Source organism: Copadichromis virginalis, linkage group LG12 (genome assembly GCF_057382275.1).
Source record: "Copadichromis virginalis isolate Kocher_CV1m ecotype Utaka linkage group LG12, C_Virginalis_male_GT1.1, whole genome shotgun sequence".
Taxonomy (NCBI): domain Eukaryota; kingdom Metazoa; phylum Chordata; class Actinopteri; order Cichliformes; family Cichlidae; genus Copadichromis; species Copadichromis virginalis.
In genome coordinates this window covers 37,415,267-37,439,687 of record NC_140629.1, presented here as the reverse complement: position 1 = coordinate 37,439,687, position 24,421 = coordinate 37,415,267, and the positions used below count along the sequence as shown (strand labels likewise).

Here is a 24,421-nt window from a genome sequence, read left to right as displayed (position 1 = left end):
AACCGGAATTCTTTGAGATCATTTTTATAACAAGAACCGTCCAAGAAAAATACAATTCCTTCAGAAAAAATAGCAAAACACACAAGTAATGATTTTAGCTGTGAACAGGCGGGAGAAGCAGCTGCCCTGTAACGACGCACAGAATTCACCTGTGAGGTAAGGAAGGCGGGTTCCAGTCATTTATATTTTTTATTTTAGTGGTAGAAATAAAGAGCATTGTGTTACACAGTTTAATTTAAATACACCTAAAATATTTATAGAAATAAAATATCATTATATATAACTATAAAATATTTATATTTTTTTCTAATTGTTATAACTGTTAAATTATATATTATATATATTATAATATAAAATAAAATAATTAATAAAATAAAAGACAAATTACAATTAAAAAATAGTCCACATAGGATGCAAACCAGCATCTCCTGATTTATTGGATCATAGGACATTCCATAGATAAAAAGGAATAAAAATATAGGCTTACCTGTCACCTAAGGGCCTGGAAACCAGATTTTAAAGTGCACACTGGACAGCTAATTGGATATAATATGATAGAGTTGGTAGATAATGCAGAGGAAGCAGCTTTTGTCCAAACTATCATCTTAGTGTGGAACATTTTTGAACCTAGACTTCCTAAACCTCCTAGATGCCCACAATACACTCTAAGAGAGCACATTATACACCCAGATACCCAATTAATTTTTGGATGTACTTTCAATTGAGACCATACAGTGAAGCTTGCAGCTCTTGAAAAACAGTCTGAAGCTCATCAACAGTCTGTCTTCAGGAAAAAGTAACTGCATAGACTGTTGTGTCATTTGTGAAACAAAGCACCAACAATAGAGGACCATCCATTGTTTTCTTATGTAGTTAGTTAGGGGTCTCAAGCCTATCCTGGCTGAGTTGGACAAAAGGTGCAAAGATACACTCTGGACAGTCGCCAGCTCACTTTTTCAAAAACAGAAAAAAAAAGAAAGAAAGTTTGTCTGGGTATTTATTTCCCCTGTGAGAAGCTTTTGTTGTAATAGCGTACGTGTTAAAGAGATTTGGATGTATGTATATAAGCATGGACTGTACAGTTTTACTGCAGAAGCTGTTACTCTCGGTCAACAGCAGCTGAGGAACCGAAGAGAACCCCGAAACCCTGAGCAGGTAGCAATGTAAACTGAGCTCCTAAAATGTTTGTTGCAGAATTTTTTTGTTGTTGTGTCACAGGTCTTTTCTGCTCCTTGTGAAAAATATAGCCTACCAGTTTGGGAAGAGTCTCATTCTTCTTCTCGGGTCTTGGGTGAAAATCTAACGCCCACCGCAGAAAAAAAAGTGTTGGAAGTGTGAACTGTGTAGCTTTGTTTAACTGTGGCTGTGGCGAAGCTTTAAGATGTTGCTTTTGTAACTACATTCTACTGTAGCCTTATTTCAGACTGTGTCTTACTGTCTTTCTTCAAAAAAATTTTTTTACGAATGTTGAGTTTTCAGTGGCTTTATTTCAGCCTAGACACAAAGAAATGAGATGGGTCTATGATACATCCTGCCTAAGATGAAATGCATAGCTTTGTTTTTGATCATATTGTGACCTGTGACCTGCGATAATATCCCATCTATATCTACATCCCATCAGAGAAGCTCCTGCAGGTCCTCAGTAACACCGTTTTTCTATTTTAAACTAATGTGAGCTCAGTTGACGCATAAAAGTAGAATAGTGTCTCACACGACAAATTATCCTGTCTCGTGATGTCAGTCCCTAAATCCTGGCAAATCTACACAATTTGGCACCTTTTCTGACTATAAAATAGAGACGAAAACCTTCAGTGGGTATTTTCTCAGCTTCATGTGCAGAAATACTGTGACTCTTGGCTGTTATTATCATTTTTATTATCATTTTGTTTAATTTTGCCATCCAGCGTGAATTTTAATAGCTCTGCAGTGACGTCCATGGAAAGTGAAGTAACGATCAAAAATTTTCTTATGAATGGTCTCTCCTACAGCAGCCCTGTAACATATGACCTATATGCACGTATGCACACAGACAAATAAGACAAAAGGCAGCAGAGGCACAGTGGGTTAGTGAGCAAAGGAGGAGAGCTTTAACAACCTTCTAGATTAGCTTTGTCACGCAAGCTGCTTCTCATTTCTGAGGTCATAGAGTGTTTTCTTACTTAGAAATAAACCCTATTTAATTATTAACACTATTTTAAATAATAAATGTGAAACTTCTGCTGTTCTTATTCTGTGATGTACAGTTATTTTTTCTACACTTTGGTGAGCTTGATAAAATACACTCACCAAGTACTTTATTTTTAGAAGCATCAAATACTTAGTAGAACCTTTTTTTTGCTCATAAACAAGTTTCAGTTCCTGATGTCTTGGATTCATCAAAGTGTTGGCAGGAAGACATGATCAGCAATATTAAAGAGCAGGCCATAGCTGTGGCATTTAAACCATAATTTGAATCATGGCAGCCAAAGTGTACAGAATCAACCTTTTGGGGCCTCGATAAATAATTTCCATCTTCATAACAACTGTATTTGGGATTCTTTTTATAACTCACCCATGTTGATACTCCAAGTTCTACATAAATCCTGCCTTGAACTTGGAGAAGGCATTTGCCTGCATCTGGGGGCTGCAGCTCATGTGTATTGGGTATTGGGCAGTTGGGCTGCTTGGTGACTGTGTGTAGTCGTAGTGAGAGATTAGTTTGCATTTCCAGTAATAAGTCAAACTGATTGTCACTGATTTCGTTGAACCTTTTTCTGGATAGAGGTGGTGGAAGGTGTTGGGTTTGGTGGTCTCAGAATCTCATCTCCGCTACATGCAGATGAGATCATTCTGCTGGTTTTATTAAATGACTGCTTCTACCTTGTACAGGGGCAGTTTGCAGCGAAGTCTGAACCAGCTGGGATGAGAAATAGCAGCTCCAAGTCTGAGGCCATGGTTCTCAGGTGGAAAAGAGTGGCGTGCCCACTCCAAAGGTTGGGAGTGAGTTACAGCTCCAAATGCAGAGCATGGATGGATGGATGGTTTTTAAGGGCAGCAGCTCACAAATAATATAGCTTGCTTTGTACAGATTGCCCAAAATGTATCTTAGTTTGATGTGAATCTTAATTTTGAAATATAAATCTGTGTTTTGTTACTTTACCCACAAAGCTGTAAATGGCCAGCATCTACTGCTGGCCAGAACACAACAGGCATTTTTCAGATTTTGATTAAAGATTTGAAATAAAATTGATAATAACCACGTTATACAGCATGGACAGCCTCATGATCTTTAAACTTTAGCACTGTGCCTGACCTTTGGCCTCATACCTCTTCACAGAAGACAGCAAGATTTGAGAAAAATTCTCTTTTAGTGATAGAGTGGCACAAAATGTGAATGAGGTCAAATGTTGGATCATTAGAGTGGGAGGAGGGATCCCACTGGTGTTCATATCTGAAAGGACAGGAAGATTGTTGGTAAGTAATCAGCGCTCAGGCCTGTTTTAGACTAAAGTAAAATCTGTCATGACCTCAGAGGATTTGGAGAACGTCAGCCAGCACAGACCTGTCAGCGCACACACACACCTGTCTTTCATTAGTCAGCCACAGACTTTTGCTGTGACAGATTGGTGACCTCATTAGGACTTAAGTGAAATATACTACACTCCCATATTTTACCGCAGATATCTAACTTTAACACACAAATTAGATAGAGCCTTCTCTCTGAACCTTCAAATCAGCATGTTTAACCACTTTCTGCATTTTCCCACTTAATGCAATTAAAAAACATATACATGTTGATATATATTTTTAATGGTATTATTACATAAAGATTTTTGTCGTACATACATTTTTATGAAAAAAACAATCTGGTAGAAAAAATATTGCTCTGGGATGCGATCACACAACGCAGTGGCAACACAGAGCATTGTAACAAGACACACAGCATCAAGAAACTACAGATTGCCATCTGCATAAATACAGTGTGGAAAATGCTTCATTCATGTGCTACATGCTTTTCATGAGAAACATCAGTTGTACAGCTGAACATCAACAGAAACACTGGCTAACACTGGGCTACAATGGCTTTATTCCACTGTAATAACCGGTGTAATAACTTTAACATATGAAGCTACATATTTTTTACTTCTCCTCTATGATCGTGTTCATATTCTGTTGCCATGTTCACCAACAATGTGTGTTCAATTGTAATTGGTAAAACCGAGGATGGATGTGGTTCAGGATGCAAAATGATAATTTGGTAATGCTTACGATTACAACAATATAATACAGCACATTTAAGTTATTATACAGCTCTGAAGGATGTAAGTGTGAGTTTGACACTGACCTGATCATGTTTTGAAGATACAGTCAAGAGACTCACAGCAGTGCCTAAAATAATATATAGAATTCTGTTTATGGACACAAATTTCATCCTGTTTTCTCACCTACTTAAATACAGTTTGTTTATTTATCAACCTTCACTCATATCTGGGTAAATGTAGTTTTTTTTAGGTGTAACGGCCAAAAAAGTCTCTGTTTGGTGGCAGGAGTGCTGAATGTGATTTCTTTGGTTTGGCGTATGAAATAAAACTACTTCATTGTTTGGGTTATAATAAAACTGCTGCCGCTGTCCGAGGTGTCTCACACATTAAAAAAACATTACTGTAGGCATAAAACTTTCCTACAATTGAAATACGTTAGTTTGAAGTTTTGTAAACCAAAAACCTCCATGTACGCAAACAAATAGAAATATTTCTTTTTTCTGTGAGACAGGGTGGCTTCATAACGTAAGATGAGACAATCTTATGTAAATGGCCTGTATTTATATAGCGCTTTTCTAGTCCCTAAGGACCCCAAAGCGCTTTACATATCCAGTCATCCACCCATTCACACACACATTCACACACTGGGTGATGGCATATGGAACGCCAGGACTGCCATAATGAATTAATTAAATACACCATTAAATAATTAATTAAATGTGGCAATAATTAATTAAAATTGGAATTAATTAATTAAATAAATAGTTATGACACATGTAATTAATTAATTATTGACACATTTAATTAATTATTTATGTATTTCACATTTTAATTAATTATTGACACATTTAATTAATTAATTATTGACACATTTAATTAATTATTTATGTATTTCACATTTTAATTAATTATTGACACATTTCATTAATTATTGACACATTTAATTAATTATTTAATGATATATTTATTTATTTCATTTTGGCAGTCCTGACGCCTGGCTCTCGTCATGAAATAATTTTATCTGTCAGCCTCACCCATCAAACTCAGGGGGCGGGGTTAACGCTGATCGAGTCAAAACCATTGCTTTGGCCTGGTGGCCATTGTTTCTAGCACACAACCGGCATGTGGAAGCTAACAGAACTGAGCTTTGAAAAACCCTGTTTGTGTGTCACCAAATACCGTTTTAATATTTTTTTTAGCCGAGAATGTAGTGGTTTAATCTTCATGTGTCTGGTCGGTTTGTCAAGATACAGCCTCTTTGCAAAAGTGTTTCGATGATTTCGGAGATGTCTGCCCAGTCTCACGGCAAAGCGTGGGATAGACCCGCTCGCCTCGCAAGCAATCCCACCGACAAAGCGCAGGCCCCGGTACACAGCTGTAGTAACCCCCGCTGACTTCTTTTACTGAGGTTATATTTATCGATGTTTTATTTCCTGATGTTCTTATGTGTCCTACGTGTTTCAGTCGCCAATTCTGAATTATAACTAACATTAAAAACATGTTTAAGGAGGAGAGAGAGCAAATAAATCTGTTTAACATCTGATCTTTGGGTTTTTGTTCAGTAATCAGCGTGACCTGTGTATAAACACATAAAAGAGATAACGTTGGTGTTTCCGTCATGTAGTAACTGCTGGCTTTAACTGTACAAAGGTTGTTCGACACTATGAAACACATACAGACTTCATGATGTTCGGCTAATATTTTTATTGTGAATATTAATCATGCTGACCTCGCTCTGTACACCACGCAGCGAGGTCAGCATATCCACGATATCCTCAGCTCCATGAGTTAACACAAAGTTTCCCAGCTGACTATCTAACTGCCAACTATTCCAGAGACGTGAAAATATACAGCATAAAGAAAAGTGTAAGAGACTCAGCAGCAGATTAGAATAACAGTTATACATTTAATAAATCACCAAATGAATCCAAGAAACGAGCAAACCTGTTCCGACAATTTGAATTTGTATTCCCTCAGCTGCAGACTCGCTGCTGTTTAAATGTTTGAAAAGGAAGATTAGATATAAAAAACGTCAAACATAGACTCAGTCTGCCTTCACATTTGATATGAGGCCAGCACGTATAGTGGCCTCAGCAGGCTATTACTGAAATACACGTGCTATATCATAAACTATGATATAAACAGGGAGGTCCTATTAACATGTTTAGTTTTAAAGGACACCTTCCTGCCTTTAGTCTCATTCATGAGCAGTATTAGTTTTCTTCTAACATCCAGAAGTCTGCACAATGTGTTTCATAGTTTGTAACAAGCCTTTGACAGGTAAACATAACATGACCGAAAAAGAAAAAAAAAAGAAAAAAAAAAAGAGAGAGTGTTGACATAAGAAGAGAAAATTCTCTCAATTATGGAGACAGGCAAATGGTTCATTTATGTTTGATGTGTGTTTATTCCTCCCTAAATATCGTCGGTGAAGTTCGCCATGCACGTCAGATTTTCCTGCGCATTTTTATACCTCTGCCAACAGAGAGAGAGAAGAAAAAAAAAAAAATCACATTCTAACAGACAGCTGGTGCTTAGAATACAGTTGAATAACTATTAAAAAACAGATGATATAATATTTCTGTCCAGGTTGCAGACTTCATGATGAACATGCTGTTGCAAACTCTGCTTCTCTCGGTGGAAATGCGCCTTCTCTTTCCTCTTTGTATAAAAACACTTTAAAAGTCAGTTTCATCTCAAAATTCACTGTTAAATCCAAAACACACCAGATAAAGAAAAGCGAATAGTTCAGTCTAACACATGTGCCAGTGAACCATTAAACGTCTGTGAAACTATGCAGTTATGAAACGTAACTTTAACCTCAGCCAAACCGATTTGCTCAGTTGTAAATAAAACAGCGAAGTAAACGTGACCCGACAGACAGAACCTGAGTGAATGAAGTCCAGCGTTTAACCACTGAGAGCTAAAACTCAGCTGAGGTTTGAAAGCTGTGTGCTGGTGATTGGACATCAGCCGCTGATAAAGCTGTTCGCCTATAAAGTGCTGTGGCATGAATAAGGCACGGCGGGACCACGGAGCGACGTTCAGAGCCAACTTTATTTGATTCACGTCACACCACACCACCACCAACCCCTGAGTCCCCGTGTTTTAACACGGCGGGCGTGATTGCGGATGCCGTGCAGGTGCGTCCGCACGGCCCCGCAGACCACGCCCCACCACAAGTGCTCTGTAAGGAAACGAGCTCCAGCAGCTCTGCGCTCGGGGAAAACACTATATTTACTTATCTTGTGCAGAAAAATGCGCTGACATTGCGTTATATCGAGCACCGGCTGCCCAGTTAAACTGTGACTATCACCAGGTAACTAGGCGTGTTTCTTGAATTAGCAGCAGGTGTTAAACAGCTGACAGATGAGGAGGAGGATGCATGCAGGTAAACTGAGGGTCTGTTGAGCTGATCGCTGGTTTCGTGAGAAAAATGTCAGCTCGTTCTTTATGTTACAGAAGCACAGAGACACAAGACCAGGCGGAAAGAGACGATTGTTCGGTGAAAATGAGAATCTGCGAATGCAACATGTGGAACACGGAGAGTGGAATATGTAAACAAACCGGTTAACGTAACCCCCTGGGTGCACTCTGCATGCTAATTGTTAGCAGAGCTAGTGAAATCTCTGAAAACATCTGAGCACTTTTGCAAACATGTTCTATGTTGACAACCTGACCAGACATATGTCGCGACATTCGCGGCTAAAACACTGTTAAAAGTGTAGCTGGTGACAGAAAAACGGGGTATTTTAAAACTACACCACCACCATTGCTGCTTGTGATTTGATCTGCATTCTGGGATAACTGGCTGCCCCAAGTCTACACAAGCAATCGATTTTCTAGGATCGACCTGTTTTGACTTACTTTGCACGGCAACCAATCAAATGTTAGAGAAGCTGCATGGGCAGCGTTAACCCCGCCCCCTGAGTTTGATGGGTGAGGCTGACAGATAAAATTATTTCATGACGAGAGCCAGGCGTCAGGACTGCCAAAATGAAATAAATAAATATATCATTAAATAATTAATTAAATGTGTCAATAATTAATGAAATGTGTCAATAATTAATTAAAATGTGAAATACATAAATAATTAATTAAATGTGTCAATAATTAATTAATTAAATGTGTCAATAATTAATTAAAATGTGAAATACATAAATAATTAATTAAATGTGTCAATAATTAATTAATTACATGTGTCATAACTATTTATTTAATTAATTAATTCCAATTTTAATTAATTATTGCCACATTTAATTAATTATTTAATGGTGTATTTAATTAATTCATTATGGCAGTCCTGGCGTTCCATAATGGCAAGCTACAAAAAGTGCAAACTAAATATAGAGCGTTCTGATACGCGTTTAAAACGTTTGCACTCACTGCTGTGTGCTCAAATAGTTTCGTCATAGATTAATATGCATTTTTTTTGCCAGTGGAGTAAATTCATGACACTGATTTCAAACAAGTGTTTTATAAAATGTGCAGCCGTCTCCAATAAGTCAAACAATTACATTAAAGACAATATTTGATTTTTAAACCAAACTCTGAGACATTCTGCGTTCCTCGCCACCAAGCTTTTCTTTTTCCCCTGAGATGTCCCGGTGCTCCTATGAGGTCATTGCCATCTGATACACCTACAGCTTGAACCTTCCTCTACACAAGCGGCGGCTCTTTCTTGGCATCTTTATCCCTGTGGTGACGGCGGTGTGCGCTCCTCCTGGGTGGAATGCTGGGAGGTCGTGACTCTGGATTTTTTGGGGGGACAGCCGGTTGTTTTGATGGACAGTTTTCTCCATGATCCCTCACAGCTGTCCAAGAAAAAAGAGGAGCCTCCAGAGAGCCAGTCCACGTTTTCTTGCTCATTATCACAAATCTGGTGTTCCTAAAAAGTTGGCCGGTGTGTATGTTCAGGCTGAATCACTGAGAGACATTGTTATATCTCAAAAAGTGGCTTGAAAATACAGATTACATCAAAAAGTGATCGCAGCATGTGTGACTTAACCAACATGAAAATATTCATGACCTCATTATTTTTTAGTGTTTAAAGCTGAAATCCATTATCTGCTTTAGATGTGTCACCTCCCTGCTAATTTTAGACATAATATAAAACGTTACTTTTTCAGATCGGACTTTGAGATACGTTTTTTGGCCTAATGAAATTAGACGCAACATAATTTCATAAAATAATTGCAAATTTTAAATGATTTTCCTCTGAAATGACATGTTTTATTAGAAGAATAAAAGGCCCCCATACAAAGAATGTATGACTGAAAAGTCACAATGGTGTTTCGCCAGCTTCATTTGATCATCATTTTATTTATCATTTAACAAAACAAAACAAAATAACTATGTAGTCCTCACTCGAGTCATAATCAGTCATAGCATGTTGTCAAGCTGCGATACTGGCAGATCAGTTCGCAGCCTCAGCTTTTCCTTTCAAGTCACATCTGACTCAGTGAATCTCAGATCAGTTGTCATTGCTGTTCTGTGTGGAGGGTTCTTGGTACTGTCCTCCCTTACTTCTAGCTTTCCATATATGAACATAGAAAGATGAGGAGGCAGGCAACATTGCCTTATGCTTTCCACCTGGACACATGGATGGGTGGGGCAGTCTAGAACAGAAGCACGTGACCAAAAATACATTACTGCAGACAGAAATAATCTCCTATCCACCAGTGGTCCTGAACGAAATCGCTTTTGTTTAGCCAGGGGGGGTAGTGTCATTATTGCAAGATTAAGAGCATCATTCTTATTCTTGCAAGACAGCAGAACAAACTGAAAGTCTCTCTGTCAAATACTCCTCATCAAGAATATTTCTAATGTTATGGATTTCAGCTTCATCGGTATGTACACGGATGACGACGTAAAACGTGACAGAGCATCGTTAACTCAAACACAGCATCCAGCTATTGTCATAGCTTCAAAAAAGAAAAGCTCAGCAGTTGTACCTGTCAGCCCTTTGAGGTTTTTCACACAGTCTGTAGATACCTGGAATGCTTTGAATGTGATAAATAACCATTGTCAGTTTATGGGGTACGTCCATTTGTCCAATTTCTATAAACCTATCCAAACCTGTACTTGGGCCAGTACTTGACTTGCGTATGCCTCGGTGTGGTTCCTGCTTGGATGTTTGCCTTTGCCGCGGGTGGCTTTGGAGGTGGTGGGAGTGGGGTTTTCCTCCTCTCTTTGCTCCTGTCTGTGATGGTGAAGCCTTGCTCGCCCTTATCGTGCATGCTGACCCTGGGCAAGAAGTGGGTAGAGACATGTTGGGATTTGACCCGGGGGCTGGAGCCCATTTTAGCTTTCCCCCTCTTATTAAGGGCCACAAACCACTCGCGACCTGTCCTGTGGTTCCTGTGGATTACTGAGGCATAAGTGTTGTAGCTGTTCTCCTGGAAACGTTCCCTGAACTTACAGTCATCCGTGAACCGTTCCTACAAAAGAAAGGAAATGCAGGGTGTTAACAAGTATTATTCCGTGTCATTTTCTTGTATTTCTTTCTTGTTTTCTGAATAATTGAACCTTGCTGTATTTGCAAACAGTCCCAAGTCATTTTCACACACGTGATTCTTGATCTGTGCATATCCAAACATGTAATGTAACCTAAACTTGTTTACCTTGTGAGTGGACACAGAAAAAGTCATTACTAAATCTTTTAGCATTATTATTTTATTTCATTTTTTGCAAGATCATCTCACTTTCACATCAGCACATACACACAACTACTGTGAAAAGCTTCTGTGCTTTCTGTGACAAATTTCCTTTGCTGTGAGATTTTTGTCCTTTTCCTGCAAAACCGGAAATGCACACGTGAGGATTTACTGTTCATGTCGTGGTCTGGGTGGTTTTCCACAGCATCAGCTCCTCCCCACTGGGTGGAGTCTTTGTTGTTCCTCACCTGATGGCAATCGTACCAGCAGTATTTATGACCGGCGCACTCAACTGGTCTTCACCAGATTATCTGCCAACTTTAGTCATTTCTCGGCCTCACGTCCGTTCCTTGGTGACTAATCGTGTGTATTAACCGTATCTCTGTTTTTCTCGTCAGCCTCTGAAACCCACCTACCAAGCTCTCCTGGATACCAGTTTGCTGCCGCCGGTAATCCCTCTCCGTTTTGGAGCTGCCATTCTCTCCTGCCTGCCTCCCTGCATTGCATGCAGCACCCACCTGGACCTCTCCTGCCTCCCCCCTCCACGCAACCCCCACCTGCAAGCTTGTAAGACAGCTCAGTGTACTATCCTTAGATTCACTCGCAACCCTCTGTGGGATTCCCCTGACTGCTCTGTCCTCTGTTTCAGTGCCCTGGCCCGCCACAGTTTCCCCTGCCCAGTACCTGCACCCAGTTATCCCTGCCATCTAGTTATCATCACAGTATTTTTCTCTCGCCTCAGACATCTAGTTTATGTTCATTGATTCTAGTCTGCACTTTCTGTTAGCCTCTGAGCATTGTAAAATAAAATCTCTTTTCGTTACACCTCACCCCTGGCCTCCGGTTTTGAATCTGCACTTGAGTCCATCCCATGTCCACGGGCCACTGCGCCTGACAGTTCACCTACCAAACTCTACCTTCAGGTCCACTTACAGAAACCTGAACTGAACCTGGACCTGCACACACTATAAAAATAGCATGAATTTACATTTCTAATGAGACAGCTGGGTCATGCTTGTGCTGCAATAATTGCAACAGATGTGCAGAAGCATCAGATACTCCTTGGTGATGGGTTTAATAAGTCATCTACATCAGCGGTACCCAACCCCCGGGCCTCGGACCGGTACCGGTCCGTGAGTCGTTTGGTACCAGGCCGCGAGAGTTGAGGCTCAGGTGTGAAATGTATGGTTTTCAGGGTTTTTATCGGTTTCCAGCGTTATTTTGTTATCGTTTTTATCGTTAACTCGGTTTTCCTGGGTCTTTTCACGTGTGTTATGAATAAATCTTCTTCTTTTTTGGTACCGGTACTAGTTTTATTTTGTTGTATTTATCCGCGACACCTTAAAGGCCGGTCCGTGAAAATATTGTCGGGCATAAACCGGTCCGTGGCGCAAAAAAGGTTGGAGACCGCTGATCTACATGATTTCATTATCACAGTCACACCTTCACTGACAGCAGCAAAGCCACAAAACTCAAAAGGCATCTGCTATTGAACTCATTCAGGAAGAACTTCAGAACGAAGACATGGGCCGGCGTTTTTATGATCATTCTTCTTCTTACAATTTAATCAGCAGAGTTATTGTATTTTTCTAAACTGTGTTGGATAAGATGGATTTTTCCTCATGTTGAAACAAAAGTTTTCATCCCACCCAGGTTCTCAAACAGAGTATGAGGAATGGGGCAGGTTTAAATCAGACTACTCGTGTATGAATAGTGCAGATAATATCAGCAAATCTGCAAAGTAAAATCCTTAATGAATTATTACTAATAATCTAAATGATCCAAATATTATTCCCAAACACTGCTTAACATGCCTGCGATAGTTTGGTTATCCAAGAAGAACCATAAAGCTTAAAGTTTTCCAGATGGACCTGACGCACATAGTTGGACTGCATCAAAATTGTATTATTTGGGTCGCAGGTTTGATCAGACTTTGTCTACCAAAGTATTAGAAAGAGATGTAAAAATGTAACACTGGCATGCAGCACTGCATTCTGCACACGTGTCATGCACAGAGATGCAGATATTCATTGAATGTTCCCGTTTTGTGCCTAAATATATCTCGGGTGGGAAACTTTGACATGTACCCAGGGATGCCGGCTTTCTTGCTGCAGCATGACTTCCTTGTATAACCTCCTGCCATTCTGAAATAAAACAAACTGTTCTGCTTTGCTGAAGAGTGCAGCATAGCAGAAAATGATGCCATTACAGCGTTCGGTAAACATGCCAGTCACAGGAGAGTGCACTGCGGCCGCAGCAGAACAGCGCAAACCTTTAAGTTATTCAAAGTGACCGACTGTTTCTTTTAGTTGTTGTTTTTAAAGGACGATTTTAAGAAAAAAGTATAGAACTCCAGAGTCACAGCTGTGGGTGGACTGAAATGAAATGCTACATTTGGGCAACTTACCGTCTCTGGAACCAGTCAGGGAATTAGACGTTGGAAACAAATCCACTGGAGCGTGTATGAATGTACTCTCTCACACACACATGCAGGCACGTATACACACATAAGCATTCATACCAAGAAGAAGATTTGGCCCGTGCTGCGTTTCATAGGATTTAATAGCTGCAGCCAGATTCCAGAGATCTCATTGTAAAAATCATAATGCTTGTACAGCTGTTTAACCTGGCTCCTACCCTGCAGGATAGGTTACAGTCTTTTAAAGGGTCCGTTCCCATGATCCTTGATATATATACATGCATATATACATATATATATATATATATATATCAAACATCTTGTAGAGACTCGGTACAAAGGTAAGACATAACACATCCTACATTTTTCCAACTAAATGTGCTGTGATTTTAAAATGATCCTGTCGCCAAAGTGCTTGCTCATAGGGGGTCATATGATTGTTGGGTTTTTCTCTGTATCTATGAAGCGCCTTGAGGCGACTTTTGTTGTGATTTGGCGCTATATAAATAAAATTGAATTGAATTGAATTGAATCCTTTACTGAAATATAGTGAAACAAAGCATACAGCGTAGTTCAGTTTATTTAAATAAAAAACAAAACCTAAGTGTCAAAATGAGCTTTGGTGACTGTGGAGGCTGTTTGACTGCAACTGATTTCTTAACATTGTCATGGTCAAGAAACTAGTTTGTGTTGAATTGAACTTTGTGGCATGGCGAATGATCCTGATGGAAACAGGCGTCAGAAGATGAGTACACTGCTGTCATAAAGGATGGACGTGCTCAGGAACAATATTAATGTAGGCTGCGGCCTTTGAACATATTCATTTGATACCAAGTGTCCCAAGAAAAAAATCCACCATACCATTACATCACCACAAGCAGCCTGAACTGTTGATATAAGGCAGGACGGATCCATGCCGTCATATTGCATTCCAAATGTCACAGCAGAAACTGAGACTCATCAGACCAAGCAGCGTGGTCTTCTGGTGCTGTAGCCCGTCTCGCTCAGAGTTCAGTGTGCTGTGCATTCACAGATGTTCTTTGGTAGGCTTTCTTTTTTAACAAGTGGTTATCTGAGCTGCTGTTACCTTCCTATCACTTGGAAGTCTTTCTATTCTCCTCTGATCTCTGGCATGAATAATTTTCTCTTTTTTTACATAATTAACTTTGGGCTGTAGACATGTTTGTGTGGGATACTCTTAGTATTTCAGCACTTACAGAAATACTCAACCAACAACATGAAGTTGTAACTTAACTCACCTTTCTCTGAACCTGGTATATAACTTGACTGTACATGATACAGTCCCATTTATACAATCATTTGCATAAAAGGAGACCAGTTGTTACAAAGTAATACATTAGATTACTTTTTATTGTAACAAAGGATATAATGCATGAGTGTTTTAATTTAAACGATCAATTATTTAGTTACTTAATAGCTTCTCTGTTCTGTTTGTTAGGAAACAAGAAAAAAAAGACAAATCCTGACATATTTGTAATGCTTCTGTTTCCCTCTGACTCACACACACGATCCTGCTGTTGTGTTAGTCAGGTTATCTGATCTGATGGCAGAGATGTCATCAAAGGCCTGAACACCTGGCATTATTTTGTGCCTCAGTGATGATAAGTGTCTCCTGAAGGACTCTACTTCACATTTTGAAGTGCAGGCTGAGCACAGCTCCTGGTGGTGAGGCCTTTCTTTAATTAATTATTTCATTTGTGACAAATTAAAGTGATTAGTGGTATTTTCTGCCACTACACAGGCTTGCTTTTAGCTATGTATGTGTGTATCACTCTCTCTTTTATCTATAACCCCTCCCTCACTGTTTGTTTAACAAATGCTGGCGACCCTTTCACCTTTCAGAAGATTATGTTTGCGATAGCCTGCTGAGTAGGTCACGCAGAGCAATGTGCATCTGTCTCCTCGCCCATTATTCAGCGAATAAACTGCCACTGTGAAAACATCTAAACAGTAAATATGACAGACGATGCAACAGATACAGTTCAGCACGTCACCTGACACCCTGCCGCGAGGCCTGAGCCTGAGGCCCCCGAGGTTTTACATCCACCAAATCATCAAGGCAGTTAAATAGCACAGTGCAGCTGTAGTCACAGATTGGAGTTTAACTGTACAAATATTCCTCTGAAGGCAGAGCCGCTCTGGAGGCAAAAATACACTCCAACTGCAGGAAGCAACGAGACTATCAGAGTGCGAGGCATCTAACCAGCGAAGCTCTACTACAAAGAAAGAAAATATCAACTATATAAGCTGCAATGTGCACAAGAATGTAAGCGTAAAAGCCTGAGATCATCCTGCAGAGGCAGCAAAGTGTTGAAATGTGACAAAAAAAAATCTGAACTCCACCTATCAAGGCAGATGTCACTGAAAGTTTCAGAGTTATTTTACAGATAATAATATGCTATATATAGAAAATGGATCTGAAAGTGAGGCCAATGTTGAAGCGGCTTAAACATGCATTCCTTCAACTAACCAGCAGGAGGCAACTCTCATTTGTATAGATGTCTATGGCTTCTTGCTCTATAGTCTGAATAAAAGCTTTCCTGGGGAGTTCATAAGGTCAGTCACTACTTTCAAGTCATAACAAACACATGAAATTTATCAGTATGACTCATGGTCCTCATTAGAGTTAAAAATGAGGTTAAAATAGTTAGAACTACATCGTTAGCCAATGACAGTGTACCCAGTGTAGTGTAAAAGGTTTTGTGGTCACACTCGTGATCTATGAGGTTATAAAACATGAATGTAGCTTCCAGAGTGGAAAAGAAGCCAGTGCAAATTGCATTAAACCAGAATTCTATGTTAAGGCCACCAGATTGCAATACCTACAGCTGCAGGAAGATTTCTGCTCCCGTACTCATCTATGGGATAAAGGATTTCTGATTTGACCTCTGTTAACACTTTTTCCTGATGAGTTTATTGGGTCAAACACTCTCCAAAGTGTAGCTTTTGCTCAGAATTGAGGACCATCTGTGGCATATTTGACTTCACTTGTCAAGTGACTGTGAAAACACTCATCTCGAGGCCTCAAAATCAGAGACGGTATATCAAGAACACTTTTGTAGGGGCCCATAAATAATCCTTGGAAACATTAAGGTGTGATGCTTGGTCCATATAAACTAAAAAACACACAAAACCACCAACAGATTAGGATTACAGTGTCGGTGACCTCTGCATAGTATAAGCCATGCAGTTCATGGCATGGAGTTGTGGTACCAAGCAGAAAATCCCTGATCCAGTGATGATTGTAAGGTAAGGTTTAATTATTAAGCGCTTTTCGTAGACAGGCAGTCACAAGGCGCTGTACACAAAGGTTAAAATAAAGAAAACATTAAGTAATAAAATAGACAATATAAACAATGCAAAAGTATTGATTAAGTTTTTAACTGCTTTTTAAAGGTTTCCACAGTGTCAGCCAAACACAGTTGTGGTGGTTCCACAGCCTTGGTGATTGTGTACTCAAGACTTCCAGAAGAACAAAATAATTATCTTTAGTTTGAGGCAATACCCAACAGCGCTATGTCACATTGTTTTCTCCTAATATCCAGCTGATGTAGTTTACATTGAAATCTTGTTTGCGAAGAACTGAGACCTCGAAAAAGTTTATTTCAGGGCTAATATAAGCTGGTTAACAAATCTCTGCTGGTGAATAGCACACAGTCACATGTGTATAATTTTAATAACAAGCTGTGGCTGAGAATCCACTTTGAGGGAAAACGCTGCATCGCTTCCCACTGACATGGTTTCATGAAACAATGCTGGGAGCTGAGGGGCCATAAATCGCTCAGCGTGAGCACCGCTGCAGCTCACAGACGCTCCGGCTCTCCGATTGTTGCTTGTCCAGCTGATTGTTTACTCAGCATATTGATTTTCAGTTCATGGCTCACTCCTCTTTATACTATCAGACGTCCCAGACTGGAATTAATCTGCTCTTCACATTAGCACATGCTAATCGGGAGCTGCTTCTATGTCTGTGCGTGCCAAGACTCCCGCTGATGACTCGTCAGTGCGGCTGGTTGTTGGCTGTCCGGCCTGCTCACGGCGGCAAGGCCAAGCTGCTGTGGGTAGATTTGGGCTTACTGTGTGTTTGGGGGAATTTGAAAATCTTCAAAACTGTGCCTACAGATTACAGCAGTGTGCCTTGACATGTTGATGTCAGATTTAGGGATTTTTGTTATGCAGCACAGATATAAAGCTGCACAAGCTAATAAATAAAACAAACAGAAAAGATTCTAATGAATAAATGCACCACGAGTCCAAACGATGTTTGATTCCAGCAGAAATCAGCATCATATCAGCAGAAAATAACCGTTAACAAATTCTGGTGCTGAGTTTATATGTTTGCAGGAAGTCTCAGAGCACGACGAGTGGTCAACAAAGACAATACTTAAAGTTTTTAGGTCTTTGCAGGTATGTTTTTATAAGACATTTGCCACTTTCATCCAGCTTTACACTTCTTGACAGACCCATTTCTAGCAGCAGCAGTCACCAGTGCACTACACTATATGCTACAGAGCGGCATATTCACTAACCAAACAAGGTGAGTGACTAACACTTGAGCATAATTACAAGTAGCAGGTATTTGTCTCCATATGTAGTTTGTTCTTAGAAAGCTAAAGCTAGCTATGTGTTAGCAAGCTGCTATAGTTAGCTAGTGCACTCACAAAGAATAATGGTGCTTTCTGAATAATCGATCATATACTCTGTCAAGATTTACAAGTTTAATACAGATCATTACCAAATGCTTTTACGCTCATTAGCATACCGAATGTCCCACTTCTTTCTTGTGTTAGCGTTTCATGTTTAATTGTCTGTATCCACGTCTTGTCCTCATGTTTTTCATTTAGGTAGCTTACAAAGACTTTAGTAGTATAGCACCAACAGTCATGACAATGCTCTATATATATTAGAAGGTAAAGACCCTACAATAATACACAAAAAATCCAACAATCTGACGACCCTCTATGACCAAGGGCTTGGCAAATGTGGGAAGGAAAAAAATCCCTTTTAACAGCAAGAAACCACCGGCAGAACCAGGCTCAGTGAAGGGCAGCTATCTGCCATGATCTGAGTGGCAAACTTAATTCTGAGTTTGGCACAAAAACTCAAACTACAAAAACTTATTAGTTACAGTTTTTGTAGCATCAACTATTATTTCACATGTCATCACTGCAAGTTACCAGATTTCACTTGGATTCCACACTCACCATATCCCTGCTAGTGTTCTGTGTAATCCACTTTAATAGTTTGTGGACGAATACACATTGTAATTACAGGTCTGCAGCTGGATGATAATGTTGATCAGTGTCTGCCTGATATGGAAAAAGGCAGCTTGCTAGCAATAATAATATGATGAACATACAATATATAAGCATATATGACAGTGTAAACATTAGTAAGGCCCTGACCTTTATAAATCCAAACTGCACATAACTAATTAATCATATTAAAAGCTGCTTAATTGGGCAACAACATTCCAGTCAGCACTTGCTTTGTGCCCCCTCAAGTATCCACACACTGTATGTGCTGAGTGAATTTAATAGTGTAGGAACTGAGTGGGATACTTACAGTTGCGTGCAGCCGTCCTCTTTTATTCATGGCCAGGAATCTGTTACTGTAGACCCCTTTGATACCGATGACCCCCTGAGAAACCGCAAAGAGCTCCAGGACACCTAAGAGGACAAACAACATGATCTGATGATTGACTGGTGACAGGATGTATTTTCACTCGTCTTGTGATTTTCTGTCTCTTGCTGCTCGTCCTCACTCCGAATAACAGACTTTGACATGATCTACTCTGCTGTCATGTCAGCACTGTTATCCTGTTCAGCTGCACCGTTGAGACTTATCTCTTTTTTTTTTTTTTTTTTTTTTTTTTTTTTGGCCTGTCCCGTTTGGCTCTTTTGCCATCAGAATTGTTGTCTAAAGGCAAAGAAAGATGCCCAACGGATTTACTTTACCAAACTGACCATCCCAGCCTTGCCGTAATGGTCCATTTGATTCACCTTTTATTGTTTATTTTATTTTCACTTACTGAATACGGGACAGACTTGACTGGGGGAAAGAAAGAGGGAAAGAGAAACAGCTGAGAAGAGGGACGGGGGAGAAGGGCAAAAAACAAAAACCAACAGAACGGGCAGAGAAAAAAAAATGCATATATCAATCACCTGGATCACCTGCTGAGAAAGAAAAAAGAAAACAAGCAGAAGAGAACAAGAGTAATAGAATAAACAACATCACAATGATATATGGGAATATGACAGTAAATACTAAATGTTAAACATTATTGTGCAGCACATAAGATCAACAGAACACAGTGTGCTTTGAGGTAGGAGCCAAAAAGGGTGTAGTTTGTGGGTGTGATCACCCGTGTGTACACCTGTGAGCATGGACGCGCTTGTTTTTTGTTTTTTTAAAAGGTTCCTTCATGTAATAATCTGCTAGAGGGTGTGGGGGGGCCACAGCCCCGTCCTCCAGGGCGTGAAGCAGGTGTGGAGGAGATCAAAACTCCAGACATCCAGAGGCCCCCAGAACACAAGAGACCAAGGAAGACCAACAGAGGGGCAGCCGCGCCACTGTCCCGGAAAGAGCTGAGGAGAGTCCCAGATGAGGGCTCACTCAGCAGCCGCGGAGCAGAAGCCAGGGGGAGTTGCAGTGACGCGCCCGTGAGCTCCGCCGGCAGCCAGCTGCGCCTGAGTGACCGAGCCCCAGGCCGAGAGGCCGGGGGCACCCCACCTCCGAAGTGGCCCGAGCGAGCCCCAGGCTCCAGGCCCCGATAAGCGGCCGCCAAGGAGTGAGCCGGTGTGTACCTGGACGCCCATCCCCGGACACAAAGAACCACCAACGCACCGATGTCTGAGGGGGTCCGCCACTGGCAGGGGAAGTGGGCTCTTTAGTAGGCTTCTTTAGATCGCTAGTGTTTGCATGAATAGAAAAAAGGGAACACGGAGCAGTAATTATTCCAAATCTCTATGACGAAAGATTTTTATGGGCTGTTTTGGAGGAATCAGTTGTTATGAGTAAGAACCAAACTGAGGGATACTGGTGTATAAAATATTTGGGGGCCACAGAAGAACACCTCCTGAGGCACAAACCTATCGCCACCATCGCCTCCTTCAGTGTTCATGGCGTGTTTAATGGCTGAACACTGAAGGACCAAATACCAAAGTTGCTTCATACAAAAATAATAAGCAAAACCATTTTATTATTAATGAAAACATTTTATGCAAACGTAAAATTGTACCGTTAAAGTGTTACTATGAAGATGTGCAAAGTGTTTGTTATTTACATCAAATATACCATATGAAATGTTCTGAACAAATGCACATGCCTAACTGGACATGCCACTGAACTGGACCACGTTTGGAGGATTGTCAGTGATTTGTAGTGCAGCTAGCTGACTACTTAAACAGACCATCCACAAAGTTATTCCTTTAGTTATGATTAGTAAATTAGTTTATCTTGCTAACAAAGCTTGATATTCTCCAAAAAGTTGATTCTGTTCATCTGGACGTAGCGTTTTGTGGGAGAAACGTTTCGTCACTCATCCAAGTTACTTAATCTCAGTGGTCATTGATCAGTGGGTTTTGATCAGTGGTTGTTGATCAGTGGTTATGATACTTTGCATAATTAAGATTAAGTTGCTGACCTCCCAGCCCATTGTTCCTTCAGTGGGCTGGTTTCAGTCATTATGCAAATGTACTGTTTATAAGATTTGGGGAAACCTGCAGTCAGCTGAGACTGAAGAAGTCACCTGGATGAGTGACGAAACGTTTCTCCCACAAAACGCTACGTCCAGATGAACGGAATCAACTTTTTGGAGATTTACTTTCCTGGATGATTGAGCATGCATCAAAAAGCTTGATATTGTTGATCCTATAATACCCTTGGTATCATATTTGATAAATACGTTTCTGAGACATGATCAGACATGATCAGTGCTCGCCATAATTTCAAAATGTTATGGACAAAATTCTTTTTTTTGTCTAAAATTAACATTGTTGTTAACAAAAAGTTGCCAAAAACACTCAATTGATACAAATGTGATACAAAACATATATAATAAAAATATAATAAAAAATATATCATACACAGCATGATATAGCAAAAAAAAGTGGATTTTGTTATAAGGGTTGATAAACATCTCAGTTCTAAAAAAATCTGAATTTTCTGGCTACTTTTTGATGGACTGGGTCTTACAGGGTTAAGTGATAGCATGTTGAACTAAACCTTACCTGTGCTGATGGCTTATGTGAATATTTGAGCCATGAATAAACTTGGATAAATACACTTTTTTTCAATTAGAGGAACAACACACAGGCTCAGAGACTACTGCAGGGGAGAGTAATGACTGAATGCCATACAAAAGTATAGAGAAAACCTAAGCTTAATATGATTTATGAGGGAAATATAAACAGCAAGACTGTGTGAATGCAGCTGTGCTGATCTTTATGTAACTAAAATTTCAATCAGATTCTTTTTATGATAAAAAAAAAAAAAAACTTTGAGAAAACTGTAAATTGTGGGGTGTGGGGCATAAATCCTTTTCTGCTTCTGAAGCGGTCAATGCCAGAAGAAGTCCCTGAACCTCTGCATTAAACAAAAGATTAAATATAATGAACTGTGAAACTAACTCCCCAAAAATGCACACACACTGTTGGACCCACACAGAAATAAATCAATAAATAAAGAACCGCTGTCCTGAAGCAGAAAGGTCTCGCATCCAAACTCGAATGTGAGCATTTGAGTTAAATCTAAGAGTTGAATCTGATGCTGCGTGATGGTAAAAGAATCTTCATATTACAAATCCAAGACGCCCAGTCTCCTGCTAGTCTGCTGCCCTGTCATTCAGGCTTCAAAACCACATGGCTGAAATCCATGTAACCTGACAACTCTTCTAAAGGGGACCATGAAATGGAGGCACAAGTGCACTTTCACGGTGAGCTTTTGCTGTTTCGTCAACGGATGAGCGATGAAGGATCTGATGGTGCAGTAAAAGCTGAAAATCTGATTTATGGCTTTAGTTTTGTGGCCTAGCTGACACAGGACTTCATAAACAGAGAGGTGGGACTTTTTGCATTTTGAAACCGCTAAATTTAACAGTTCATTTTCCCTTAAGGGTTTTTATTTAGATAAATGTTTACTGTCAAATTGCACATTACTTTGTGCTGTCACTTAGAAACTAGTGTTCATGGTCAACATCTACTTGAGTGTGAAGGAGTTTTTAGTGTGAACAGATAGCTTTCAAAGTGCCAGGCATGCTCTAAAAGTCAGATTATTTAGTGAAACTGTGATGTTAGTCATCTCCCTGTAGAGGTGTAAATGAATTTGAAACAGGGGGAAATGGTTACACCTCAGACATTTCAAGTCATAATTCAATTTTCCAAATCTATAGGGGGATTTTTTTTAGTTCGTCCCTTCAGAAACACACAGGCAGCTGTAAGATTCATACCCAACCTATACATTTAACTATATTACTCTGTGATTCCTGAATTCTGTTATGCATTTATCAGCAACAACAAATATCAACTCGTTTGTTTGATCTTTGTCATTCATGATCATTAATATTTCAGAATTTCAGCTCTAAACAATCCAGCGTGCAGGATGACGCTTAAGTCGAATATCTGCACTGCAAACATCAGCGTTTGTTTGTGGTTCCAAAATCTCATTTCTCTTAAATCATCTGAAAATCAATTTCACTTTAATACTTGAGTCTGCAGCTCAAATCATTAACTTTGCAGGTACAACAAACAATAAACGTTTTAAAAGAAATCTGTTTTTTTGTGCATATTGTCGCGTTGTTGCGATTATGTCAGTCGTGCTGAGTCGCAGTCCAATACATCCTGTTGCACCTGTTACTTCTACAAATAGTCTACCTGCCAACATCCCCGGAGAGACACAAACAAGGCTCGTCAAACAGATGCCTGCTCAGATATTTCACAGGCTCGGGCAGCCTAAGTTTAGCAGCGCGCTCCTTACCGTCTTTATGTGTAAATCATTGTTCAAACTTGCAGGGATGGCAGTCAAAATAGACATCGCTGCAGACAGAACGGGGATCAATTGGAACAAACACAGGATCCAAGTGCGCATTCTCAGCGGGACGCACCGGATTCATCCACGCCTCAGACCTTCATAAATTAGTAGTTAGGCTGCTTCGTGCACAGTGAGGCCGGACTGAATGACTTACTCAGCTGGTTGGGCTCATGGCTGCCGTTGACTCTACCGTCGGGATGAATCTGGAGATGGAAGCCGATGCCAACCCTACAGTAGAGTCTGCAAGTCCTGCGTCCCGAACGGATCCCCTCCTCCAGAAGTTGGCGCTCCAAAGAGTTGTGCTGAGCTCCCGCAGCGGTGCAAATCAAGTGAGCGAAGGTCAGAAGGTAAAGAGGAACATTCATTCTTTCAAAAAGGAGACACCCGCGAGGCCACTTCTAGCATTTTGGTCTCGCTCCTGAGATCTGAGCACCAGAAACCGTGCGCACGCACTGCATGCAGCGCTCCTAGGCATTACCCCGGCTGCAGTAGCTGGAGTGGTTCTGCTGGCACGGGGATATTTATAACGCCAATGATCTCACTTCTCGATGCATGCCTGAGCTCTAAAGGACGCTCTTTCATCCAGATTTTGTCGCCGAGATGCCACTCCTGCTCAGCACCGACCCACAGCAGCGGGGCGTGATGGAAACGCGACAGACACCGCACATTTTCCAAGCAATCGTCCGCGCCAGGACGCACTGAGCGCGGCATTTTACGCACAGGGAAACGACATGTTAATAGAGCGTGGACGCGATTAATTCGCACTTGAAGCGACGAGGACAAAATATTTCGCTGTGGACGCTTCTTTCCGTAAAAGAAACACCGGACGGCAATAATGAAACACCGCTCGCAGGAGTGAATTCAGAGAGGTTCGGGCTGAGATCCTCAGGTGGTACAGCAGGGTTTTAACACTGGCTCACCGGACACTCAGGCAGCCGTATTTATAGGCCTCAGTCCACCTTTTCATCTGATGCGTCCACACATTTGGTGAACAAGCGTCAAGCTGACTAATGTATTATTCTGAGCAGTGTACAGTGGCGGGAGAGACAATGCAA

At 40.5% G+C, this 24,421-nt stretch overlaps 1 protein-coding gene and 2 long non-coding RNA genes across 3 annotated transcripts; 2 read left to right on the top strand and 1 right to left on the bottom strand.

Annotated features, from left to right (window-relative positions):
- Positions 1–52: 52 nt before the first annotated feature.
- On the top strand, positions 53–11,721 carry LOC146697595 (uncharacterized). Its single transcript, XR_014923424.1, has 3 exons — positions 53–156; positions 11,296–11,464; positions 11,547–11,721. It is a non-coding gene; the product is annotated as an uncharacterized LOC146697595 (long non-coding RNA).
- On the top strand, positions 1,114–3,243 carry LOC146697596 (uncharacterized). Its single transcript, XR_014923142.1, has 2 exons — positions 1,114–1,155; positions 2,869–3,243. It is a non-coding gene; the product is annotated as an uncharacterized LOC146697596 (long non-coding RNA).
- On the bottom strand, positions 10,152–24,059 carry fgf5 (fibroblast growth factor 5). The gene is made up of 3 exons (XM_085476402.1): positions 23,521–24,059; positions 18,903–19,006; positions 10,152–10,681 (listed from the first exon to the last, which is right to left on the bottom strand). The coding sequence occupies exons 1-3, from the start codon at positions 23,729–23,731 to the stop codon at positions 10,310–10,312; spliced, it is 687 nt and encodes a 228-aa protein (XP_085332528.1). The 5' UTR covers positions 23,732–24,059; the 3' UTR covers positions 10,152–10,309.
- Positions 24,060–24,421: the final 362 nt, after the last annotated feature.

What these genes read in the sequence shown, in the direction of transcription:
- fgf5 (XM_085476402.1), bottom strand. Translation starts at nt 23,731, where the DNA reads ATGAATGTTCCTCTTTACCTTCTGACCTTCGCTCACTTGATTTGCACC. An exon ending in CCATGAGCCCAACCAGCTGA is followed by an intron (nt 19,007 to 23,520) that starts GTAAGTCATTCA and finishes TTGTCCTCTTAG; the next exon opens with GTGTCCTGGAGCTCTTTGCG. An exon ending in GAGGACGGCTGCACGCAACT is followed by an intron (nt 10,682 to 18,902) that starts GTAAGTATCCCA and finishes TTTCTTTTGTAG; the next exon opens with GAACGGTTCACGGATGACTG.